General features: G+C 46.4%; 1 protein-coding gene across 3 annotated transcripts; it reads right to left on the reverse strand.

Moving 5' to 3' along the window:
- Positions 1-2,756: 2,756 nt before the first annotated feature.
- Kcne1 (potassium voltage-gated channel subfamily E regulatory subunit 1) lies at positions 2,757-10,071 on the reverse strand. 3 transcript variants are annotated; one of them, XM_023718729.1, is made up of 2 exons: positions 9,855-10,071; positions 2,757-3,445 (listed from the first exon to the last, which is right to left on the reverse strand). In XM_023718729.1, exon 2 carries the CDS (start codon positions 3,394-3,396, stop codon positions 3,007-3,009), a length of 390 nt encoding a protein of 129 aa, XP_023574497.1. In that variant the 5' UTR covers positions 3,397-3,445; positions 9,855-10,071; the 3' UTR covers positions 2,757-3,006. The 3 variants fall into 3 exon arrangements, with proteins under 3 accessions (XP_023574497.1, XP_004634446.1, XP_023574498.1); XM_004634389.2 differs by lacking the exon at positions 9,855-10,071 and adding an exon at positions 9,373-9,585; XM_023718730.1 differs by lacking the exon at positions 9,855-10,071 and adding an exon at positions 7,071-7,123.
- Between the last annotated feature and the right edge of the window lie 1,521 nt (positions 10,072-11,592).

Genomic DNA, 11,592 nt, shown 5'->3' on the forward strand with positions numbered 1-11,592 from the left:
ATTTTGTAATACGGTAACGAGTGCCTGAAAATGTGTGGCTCAGTTCCTCTCCTCACCGCTCTCTCCTCTCTTTAAATCCAGGGAGAGAGGAAGGAAGAAGGGATCCGAGATGTGTGGTTGGGGGACATGAGAGCAGCGAGGCCCGGCCGCTCAAGGGCAGGGAGGTCGAAAGCTCTCAGGATCTCCCTTGCCTTAAAAGGCACAGGCATCTCGGTGCAGGACACGATGGGAGATAAGGACCCGACTGTGCGCCTGGAATATCAAGGACACCGTGCCGCTGTGGATCACACTGCCAATCACAAGTGCACTGGGTCCCTCTCCAAAGTCCTTTGCCTCCATCTGGCCAACATGTGTCTGCCTAAAGCAAGGTCCAGCTCACACAGGGGCCATGAGAGAGCAGCCGGCATCTCTGGGCTCCAGTGACCCATGGTCCCCTGAGAGAGTGGGCAAAATATTGTGTTTGTAGCACATTCAGAGTAGGGGGAGGATCAGAGCTTTCACTGGATTTTCAAAGGACTCAGGAGCCCAAAAAGTCATGCATTATGAAGACTGTAGTAACTCAGTAATGTCCCCAAGAACAACAGAGGACTCACTGATTATGATGTGAAATGAGAACTAGTATGAAATGAGGCCCAATGTGTCTTTGAGGACAAATGCTGGATGCTTCTCACTTATACTCCATCAGAGTCTATAAAAATGATATTTTATTTAAATGTTCTGTACTCTCCAGGAGTACAGAACATTTAAAAGCACCCCCTCAGCAACGTGAGGTTCCCAGCATGTTATGGTGCTGAAGGCGCTGATGCTACAGGTGACAGCTGTAAGAGCCTGGCACTGGCTCTCTGTGACCCTATCAGGACAGGTGGAGGCCTCTTTCCAGGTAGTATCCCCCCCCCAACTCCCCATCTTCCACCTTGGAGGGCAGGGAATCTGAGACTGTCTCTGTCTCTAGGGGTGGGTGGCAAGGGCTAGCATCCCAAGGTGGGGACTTATCCTACACATAGGCATCCCCTCACAGCTGAGAGGTCAGAAGTCTGACTTTATGGTGTGGGCAGAGCCTCATCACTTCCTCTAATGACTGTGAGCCAGGCTTCCTGCTGACCTCTACCAGCTTCTGTGGCTGGCCCTCAAGTCTTGGTGGTCCTCAGCTTGAGTTACACCACCCTGCCCTCTGTTCTGTCATCCTAAGCCACTCTCCTGTATCTATATCCAAATTCTCCTCCTTTTATTAGGACACCAGTCATACTGGATTAAGGCCCACTCCAATCATCTTACCATGGTCATCCATGAAGACCCTATTTCTAAATAAAGCCACATTCATAGGTACCAGGGATTGGGATGCGAATGTACCTTTCAGGGAGCACAGTTCAACCCATCAGCTATTTCATTTACCTCAACATGCCTTGCCACTCCTGTGTGCTGTCATTGCTCAACCTCCCCTCCCCTGGGCTCTTGGGGGTGGCGGGAGCACTTCTGTCCCTCTGCTGGTAACTGAGCTCCTTCCCTTGGGTATGTGTCCGGAAGAGTACATTTTTTTCCTTCTCCATCTCAGTCCTATACAAAACAAGTTCCTTATAGATTGAGACGCATGAGTGGGAAGTGTGTGTGTGTGTGTGTGTGTGTGTGTACGCGCGCGCACACACACTCATAGAGTGGGTGGTATGAGGGAGGAGGAATGCGAGACAGGAAGACAGGAGGAGGATAGAGCACTGTTGTAAGCACAGAAGTGACAAGGACAGAAATATTGTGCTTTGGCTACGCCATGCCATTGGGTGTGGTCATGTTTGGCAGGTGTATCAGAAAGGACGTTATTTCTGCCATTGTAGCAATGGTGTCAAGAAGAGCGGTATTAAATTTTCTTTCCCATGAACTTGTGCAGGTGGAGAGTCCAGGAAGGCATGGAGCTACTGCTTCACGGCTTTGCCTAGGCCCCAGGCTCTTGCTCTGCTCCCTGAAAATGTGCTGTTCCTTCCCAGGTAAAGCTGCTCAACACTCATTATGTCCTAACCACTGAGAAAGGGACAGAGGACATCATTTCCTTTCTGAGGATTGACTGGAGATTGCATTCATCACTTCCACTTCTAATGGCCAGAAGATAGTCATGGTACCTTGCTAGCTGCAAGGGGCATGGGAAATGAAGCACATATAACTATAATGTGACTATAACTAACTGTAACTGCATAACTACATATATTCACTTTTTGGAACTGGGTTAGGCCATTGCTTTAAGATATATCCCCAGCTCTTTTATTTTGAGACAGGGGTCTTATTAAGTCACTAAATTTCCCAGGCTGGGTTAGATACTCCCAGAATTCAGGGATTTTGGAGAGCACCACTGTTGTTTATGGCTTTTGTCTAGACGCTCCTCCCTGCAAAGCCTCATGTGATGAGGTTTTTTCAGAGGTGGCTGGATCTAGATTGTGGGACTCTGGGATTGATTCATGATGTAACCCTAAATTCACGGGTACTGAGATTAAGGGTATGTGTGCACCCTACCCTGAGTAGCCTGGATAAGATGGAAGTGATAGAAAGAGCCATGGTTGTCCCTTGCTTGTTTTGCTACCTTCTGCCCACCATGAACTGTTTCTCCTCCACAATGCCTGGGTGTCATGCAACCCCGCCTTGGAGCCAGCCCACTGTGGACTGAAACATCTACAGACTGTGATCTAAAGAAACCTTTCCTTCGTTTACTTTGGCTGGTGGCTATTTTGAGTCAGCAGGGCGAAAAGTAACTAAGACAACCACCATGTTCAGCTTGCAGCCTATATATTTGGAGGCCATGGTCAGGAATTCTACTATATATAACAATCATGGACAAATATTTAGGAGCAATCAAAAGCTTTCTATAGGAGGAATGTGATTTTAGGAAGTGTCATTAATCCCCAAGGCCCTGAAAATGACAAAAGAATGTCAGAGGCAATCATATAATCACAAATATGAGAAGCATGTGATTAGGAACATCATATTATCATGTGGAGCTTGCCCAACTTTAACCAGCCTTGGCATTCATGAAGAAGGCTTGAGCTCAGGCAGGTATGTGGTGGGCTGCTCTACAGCCAGCTGGTTTTCTATGACATAACATGCTCTGCAGCTCTCCAGAACCCGAGCCTGGAAGAATGCTTTGTCCTTCTCCTGCCAGACATCTGACTCGATGTACACATTGTATGGGTCATGTGAGTGCTCCAGTTTCTTGGAGCGGATGTAGCTCAGCATGATGCCCAGAGTGAAGAAACCAAAGAACCCCAGCACCATGAGGATGTAGAGAGCCTCCAGCTTGCTGTCATCACGGAGAGGGGACCTACGGGCCAGGCCAGATGAATTGCTGCCTGGTTGGACTGTACCCTGCCACACAGTGGCCAGGATGGGCACCACAGCAGTGGAATTTGACAAGATCATCCTGGGCTTCAAGCTTCCTCAGTGGGGAGTGGACGTCTTAGGCAACTTCCTAAAAGAAAGATGCAACCTAAAGTCAAAAGTGTATATTGGTCAAACCACACACACCCCCTCCACACAGGCACAGGTGACACAAGCGAGCCTTCTCTGTTGTGAAATTCCCCCTTTCTAAAATAGGAAGAAGCATAACTGACATTGCAGGCTGTTTGTGTAAGACACCTAAAATGGCCATTATTCTAAAAGGGGACATAGCAAGCACATACTTTGCGGTTCCCAAGATAAGTTTATTGGTTTTTCCACATAGTTAAGAAATTGTAGCGCAAGGATTTGAGGTTTTAGGGTTTTAGATTTGGCTGTCTCTTGGCAGACCATGGCCTCTTCTTTACTTTGTGGCCAGATCAGTCATAAGTGACACGTGAAGATGTTTGTAGCTGGCCTGATGGCTAGTCTTTTAAGTCTGCACAAGGCTTGCTAGGGTTTGTAAGATGACATGGGCTTATCTCTAAGGATAAGAGATGCCCAAGTACACATCCTTGTTACCAATTCTGTGTGTGTGTGTGTGTGTGTGTGTGTGTGTGTGGTTACTGGGATCAAACTTAGCACCTTCTCACCTGCTACATCTGCCTCCCTTTCTGTTTTTAGTTTTGTCTTTATAAGTCACTAAGTTGTTCAGGCTGAACTTGAATTTATGATCCCCCTGCCTTACGTATCTCATACACACATCCTCTCAATTTCTTCCTAAATGAATCAAGACCACCTAAAGATGCACAGAACCCTGCCCTAGAAATGAGCACATCTGAAGTTAAAGGGATCATTTTTTTTTTTTCTAGAACCCAGCGTGACCACAATGGCAAATACCCAGCAACCATTTACTATTAAGGAGTTCTTATGGGTTAATGACCATGTGAAACTAGAATTACAGTGGGCAATATTAGGAAACGCAAAAGTTAATAGGTTTAGAAGCAATAGCTCCACTAAGTACAGTACCTTAAGAGTAATGTTTTGCATCTCGTTCATATTGATGGGCTTACTGAAAACATATGTTGTTTAAATCTATATGGATTTTTCTATGGCCAGGGAAGTAGTCAGAAACATCTGCCTTGAAAGCTTCCCTGGCCCAAACTATCCTTAGCTTTGTTCCAGAGTGGTGGTGTTGATATCTCAGCATGCTTTAAAAGTATCTATCTCTGCCCAGCAAGTGCCAGATCCTGAGTTTGATTCTTGGTACCAAAACAAACAAAGAAAAAAAACAAAAAACACACCTAACTTCCATCCAGATTGCTAGGCTCCACCTCTGGAGATTCTGTTCCAGGTCTGAGGCCCAGCCATCCTGGGTGGTCCTGATGCTGTTGGTTGGAGACCAGGCTGAGTATCACATGGGACTCTCTTGTGATAGTGAAGATAGTGATGCCGCTAGAGATATTCTAATAGTCTTGATCTAGGTTCCCGCTTAGCTGTGGAGCTTTTTAAAAAACCTCCTGCTATGCTTTGAATGTGTCCTCAAAAGTTCACATATTGGAAATTTAATCCTACTGCAACAATCTTGGAAGCTGTGACCTTTAAGGAATGTCTAGAAGAAATTAATGCCATTATTTTGGGGAGGAGGTCTCCTGATGAAAGGACGAGTTTGGTTTCCTCATGCCCTCTTGCCTGTCTTTCCTCCACCACAGGATGACACAGAAAGAAGACCCTCTCCAGAGATAAGTCCCGTGACCCTGACCTTCCCCATCTCCAGGACTATAAGCAATAAATCTCTTTGCTTTAGAAATTATTCAGTACCAGGAATTTTTTTTATAACAGTATGACAGCCCTGTTATAACATGGTAACATCCCTCCAAGAAAGCTTAATTTGTAGCCAAGATTGAGGACATCTTGGTGTGGTATAGGATGTATAAAATCTTCGTTTCACTGCAGAGTGCCTGGGAGAGTTTTTGTAAGACTCTAAAGTATAATTTAATCTCTTAATTTTCAAATCTCATTTGTTTTTCAGCTCTTCCCTGGTTTTTCATGTCTCTGATGTAGCCTGAAGACAGGTTCCCAGGGACAGATTATCATCTTTACTGTAACTCTAACTGTCCCCAACCTGACACACACTGGCACCTTCAATTCTTAGCCTGTCAGTGCCTTTGCCAGACTAGAAAAGCCAAGTTCATTAACTGCCTGTCAAAGAACAACTCTGTATATTTAAAGGAAACTTTTTCTTGCCTTACATTTAACATACTGCATTGCTGTGGCTAAATGTCCTCTGTGCCCCGAGGCTGGGACACAGTGGTATTTTGTGTAATGAGTCTCCACATGAGTCAAGCCATGGCCTCTTAATAGTCAGCAACATGGTGCAGAGTTCAATCTACAGGCCATTTGGGAATTCATATCAGATTCTCCAAGTTCACTTTCATTATGATACCAAATCGCCCACATACCCAGTAACCCCAGTGTCGAACTGTTGGACTCAAGTGGGTTTAGAGAATGATGACCCAACAATCTTCATTTATAGAAAACTGTATTCCACAGAGTTGAGATGGTTTGCCAGAGGAAATTGTTCATATCAAAATATGTATGAAATGAAATATTTCAGGTATGGGCACACATTTTATTATTATAGAAAAAGGATGTCCCAGGACCAGATAGACATACTCAAAAAGACTAAGGAATCAGTCACTTTTCTCACGAGAAATGGAGGACCTAAGTGAAGATTGATTTTTGACCTAAATAGGCCAACAAGCATTGCCACTGTCCCTATCCCTCCAGGCCCAGCTCCAAGCCCCAGGCAGAACCACGGCTTTGTGGAGCTTGCACAGTGGAGAAAGAGCTGGGAGAAGCAGGTGCAGTAGGAAATAGGGATGCCCACACCAAGCAAAACCAGCCTGTGCTGAACGTTCTCCAACTGGGTCTTGTTGAGCTCAGGAAGAGACGCAGTTCTGTTTGTGTCTGGGTCTGAGGTGTGGACCCTGCCTCAGGGCTGCTGGCCTTCTGGGACTCACTCAGGATGCTGGATGGTGGGCAGCCGAGGTGAACGAAACAGCTGCAAATGAAGCCCAAGCAGATCCCTCCTGCACCAAGAGAAGGAGCCGGTGGAGGGCACCTCACTGTTCTTGGCACACACCTCTGTATTTTATTGCCTGCTCCAGCTGGCTCACCTATCAGCACCGATAACTGCCTGGAAGCTTCCAGAACAGATGCTTTCCCAGCATTGGCAATCTTTGCCTTTTCTTAAGCATTTACTTCCTGGGCAAGGCTACAAAAGCTGGGCTGACACACAGCTTTCCTCCAGGAGGGGTACATTCTGGGGCAGGCAGGGGAGATGTCATGATGCAGAAGTCACAGCCAAAGCCCAGAGATCTGACTCCAGCCCCGCTGTCTCTGATGAAGCACAAGATCTTCCTAAAATGCCTCCTTTGGAGGAACAGGGTAGCATTCCTGCTACCAGGATTCCTGAAGCAGTTCCTTGAAAGCACATTCCTTAAGCAAGACTCAAAGATCCTGTCTTGAAATCATTTGACATTATTTGTTTTAGGAAGCAGAATTAGGGTAAAACCAATTAAGGATAAGCTTAATTTGGATGAATATGGTCCTAATTAAGTTAAGAATTTGATGAGTCAATTTTTTTGGAAGCAGTTCTCTGTTGTGTTCATATTTCTTACAGACCTATGTACAAATTCTGGAAACACAGTATTTACCTCTTGTCAGAAAGAAGCCAACCGAGGCCACCAGACCCTTCAGGAAGTGGTTTGCTCCAGATCTTCTCTCCTTCCCCTCCCCTGGCATCACACTGTTCCTAAAGTGGTCAGGGTCTCCCAAAGAATTGGGAGAAAACTATGCAGAGGCAAGGCCAGATTTTTTTTTGTCACCTGCTGGCTCTCTCTTCCTATTCCCAGGACTCCTTAGACCTCTTTTGGGGGCAAGAGAGGTATAAAGAATGCAATCACTCAGGGAATCCACCAAGTGCACAGGACCCAGTCAAACCCAACATGGGAAGAGGGCAAGCATTCTGGATAGAGAGTGGATGACAGCTGAAGTCACTTATAAGGAGGGCGGACAGGAACCTCACCTTCAGCAAGAGAAATAAATCTAAGGAACTTCAGCTTTGTTAAATTTATTTAGCTAGTTAGTTAATTTTCCCATTTAAAAGCTGAGAATAATGAAGTCAATGTTGGTGGCACACTACAGGGCTTTGTGCATGAAATAACCCTGTGAAGGCCCTGCTTTACTTCTGCTGCTCTCTCCAAAGCTTGAGCCTGCCTTCCACGCCTGTTTACTTTGATTCTACCGCTCCTTCAAAAGCCAGCTCCTACACCAAACAGTGTATGACCCCTAGGTGATCACCCATCTCCATGGTGACCCGCATCCCCCTCTTCGTCTCTTTCTCCTACAGCGCCCATCATATTCTCACTTATACTGAATGATCTGAAGATGTGCCTGGGCATCTCCTTCCAAGAGCTCCAAAGGTCAGAGATGCTCTTCTGCACCTTTGTCCCCACTCTCACAGAACATCTCAACAAAGGTTTCTGAGTTAAGTGAGAATACAAAGTGCTAGAGTCAATTCCACTCTGATGGCAAAGTGAACAAGAATAACCATGCAAAACCTCTTGCAATGCAGTGTGTTTTTATATTTTAAAATTCATATTATTTTCGTTATATTTTTCATATTAATTTTATAGTATTCATAGTTATATATGTATTTGTAATCTAGTTTACATTTTTTGTCACCTATTCTCAGTACCTCTTGCTTTTCTTTTTTTCCACCGTGCTTTATCACCTGATATAATATAGTTGTCTTGATCATTGTGTTCCTTGTTTAATGTTTTCTTTCCCACAAAAATGCAGGCATTTGAGGACAGGGATCTTTGCGTGGTTGTTCTTTGTTCTATCCCCCATCCCTAGAACTGTGCCTGGCCTGTGGTGGGAACTCAGTCCACATTCATCAGAAGCAGGCATCCATGCATGAATGCCCAAGCGTTCCATTCAGCTGCCAGAAAGAAAGGTCCCAAATCACCGGGAAGTCTCGCCCTCCGAGGTGGCATCAGTGCGTCCCTCTGAAATCTCAAAGTGAACCTTCCTTTCAAATGGCTCAATTGCCAGTTGCATGTCACAGACCAGCCCTAGCAGATGAGCTCAGAGGGTCTCCTCCAGGAAAGCCCTAGCAGATGAGCTCAGAGGGTCTCCTCCAGGAAGGCAGCAGGGCATCCACAGATGGGCCTCAACTCCTCTGATCAGTAGCCCCGAAAGGCAGGAAGGCAGAGGGCTTCCACCTCAAGAAACTCACCACATGGTGAACGCCAGCGCCACGTGTGAACGCGGCAGAGACCCTACGGCCCTGACCCGAGATGAGTTACGGTTACCCCAGGGCCTTCCTTTGTGGAGCTGGGCATTTCTGCTTAATTCAGATGCAGACAAAAGTGAGTTAGCAGGATGGAGGGCAGCTGCTCCCAGCGTTCCTCGGAAGTCCTCGGTTTCCCCATTACTATAATCAAGATGAGATAGCAATAATGTGTTCCACATCCCATTTCCCTTTCACAGAAAAGAGCCAAGAACCTTCCTAATCAAATAAGATGAGACGAGATGAGGTAAAATAAAATAAAATAATAAATGTTTACTCTTTCAGGCTGGTGCATAGTATTCAAGTATTGCTGAATGGAAGGTCTACTTTGAAAACAAAGTGAAGACCAGCATGGTAGTGGTTTTAATTTTCTTTTGATGCTTTTAGGTATTTTCCAAATTTTCTACAAGAATGCCCATAATTCAATATTAATGAAAAAAATGTTTTCATTGCTCTACAGCGGTGAGATGCCCTAAAAAAAAAAAAAAAAAAAAAAAAAAAAGTAAGCGAAGACACGCGCAGAGGGGGAAAAGAAGGTGAGGGGCTGAACTACACAGATCGCTGTTCCACTACCCGCGTGGCTGCGCTTCCCACTGGGGCGGTCCGCTGGGCTCGGTGAGACTGAGACGCCGTTCCCTTCTGATTAGGAGCCCCCGACTTACCGGCGTCCGGGTCTCCGGGATCGCCAGGAAAGGAGCAGGTCGGCGGGCTGGGCGCCCGAGCCAGGCACTGGGAACCCGGAGGCGGCGCCCTGCTCCGGCCAAGGAAGCCGGGGCGGGCGGGGCCTCCCACGCCAGGCAGCGTCCAGTCCGCTTGCGCTGAGCCCTGGGTCCCCGAGGCGACCCCATCCCAATCAGGATTTCAGCACCTTACACCCCAGGCCAAGCCACCATGTGCACAAGGGGAAGCGCTCTGAATCCCACTGTGAGGCTCAGGGCCGGCAGAAACTCCGCAGGAGACAGACAGATAGATGCAAAACAGAGCTACATTTGGAGTTTGAGGTTAGCGGAGAAGAGGTCTTTCTGGCCAAAGGAAAAGCTTTCTGGGAGACACCCACTCACAGTACTGTAGGCTGTGCGTCTGTGCAAACACCCCTTAAACCATCTCCAAACAGAATCATTTGAAAGATGGTTTAAAACCTCACCAGGCTCCTTTTGGCTTTATCTTGCTCTTCTGCTGTAGCTGTACACCTATTCAGGCTTGCTTATGGGGTGTCCACCCAGAGCTGAGGGTGCAGGTGCACTAGGCAACAGGCACCCACAGTCACTGGAGGCCGCCGAACCTTGGCACTGCACTCTAAGATGCTTGGGCCGCCTTCAATGGCCTTTCTGTTGTCTCAGGGGCAAGAGGCCAATGGCCAGGTGACTTACCTGCAAATTTCACGGCAGTTTCCCACCGGCTTGATAGGTCAGAGGAAGAAAGAACAGTCCCCAGATGACTGCCAGGTGCTGCAGAGTAACATTCAGGCTGGACCTGGAGGCAGGTAGCAGAGGCAAGTGTGTGACCCAGGGCCAGAAGACAGTCCAGAGCCACCATGTTTGCTTCCTAGGCAGGTCACTGCTTCCTGGGGAGGAGGTCAATTGAGGCGCTCCCAGGGGACCACACTTGGCACAATCTAAGACACGACCTACACCTTGCTGACAGAGGGGATGTGGAATTCTCTCCATGTGGGTGGGAATATAAGACCACGCAGTATGACTTGGGGAAGTCCAAAGCTTCCCATAGCCTTCGACAAATTACACACTTTGAAATCAGTTCTATGGAAAGGATCCACACTGTAGGAAAGTCTTAGTAGTTTTACTTACAAATAACTGGCAGGTGTATGTCTAAGAATAGAAAAATGGCTAATTAAACGGCACACATGCTAGAATGTTATTTGACATAGTGCAATATTGTCGTAATCTTTCAGACAATGCTTACAAATAATTTGTAACAACACTGGGTGTCTTTGTATATGATATCTTACATTACATGGGAAATACAACACCACGATACAGAATGCTGAGTATTATTTCAAATCATAGTAAGGAAATATACCACTATGTGAACTTGTTAGCAGTGGATTTATACCAGTTCTATTTATGCTGTGCTGCTGCCTACCTTTCCCCAAAGGACTCCACCAGGAGGAAAGCTGGGCAATGAATGGAAACAGAATGTTTGTCTCACCGAACATCATAGGGGCTCCTTTGTTCATCATTCAGGTAGACATGCATGGTGTTCTCATATGAAACATCATGAATTCTGGTTTCTATTATAAAACTCAAGGGACCTGGAAAGGCCATGGTCACTTTTGGCAGAACAAATGGGCAGCGCAGAGCTGATGATGTGGCCTCCTCCACACAAAAGTGTGAACTAGAGAGTTCACCACAGACTCTCAACCCTACGCTGTCTCCTACAAGGACCAGTTCTGTTCACCATGTCCTGTCCAGTTCTGTAGTATCGAGTTGGTTCCTGCTTTCTAGCCCCTCCCAGGACCCACTTTCTGCCCCTTTGCAGACACCTGGCCTCTCCTTCTTATGCATATCCGAGAGTCCACTTCTTCAGTGAATTGCTTTGACCTTGCTCATCTGCTGTGTTGTAAGAGCTTTGCTGGTTGCGCCAGGTCTGTATGCTCTGTTTATCATTTTAGATCAATGTTTATTACTTTTCTCAAACTCTTCTCAGGGATTTGAGAACAACTTCAGCTCTCTTCCACCCTCCTCTAAAAAGCACACATGTGCAACATTTTGCTTACAGTTCCAGAGATTTACAGACAGCACACATTAGGTGGTGCATGGCTGTTACATTAGAGATCATTGATTTAGGGTCAGGGCTCTTCCATTAAGCAAACTCAACTGTAAAGCATAAATTCTATGAGTGTGTACTGTGTGCTGGACTCCAGA

Source organism: Octodon degus, unplaced genomic scaffold (assembly GCF_000260255.1).
Source record: "Octodon degus isolate 3935 unplaced genomic scaffold, OctDeg1.0 scaffold00061, whole genome shotgun sequence".
NCBI classification, from domain to species: Eukaryota; Metazoa; Chordata; class Mammalia; order Rodentia; family Octodontidae; genus Octodon; species Octodon degus.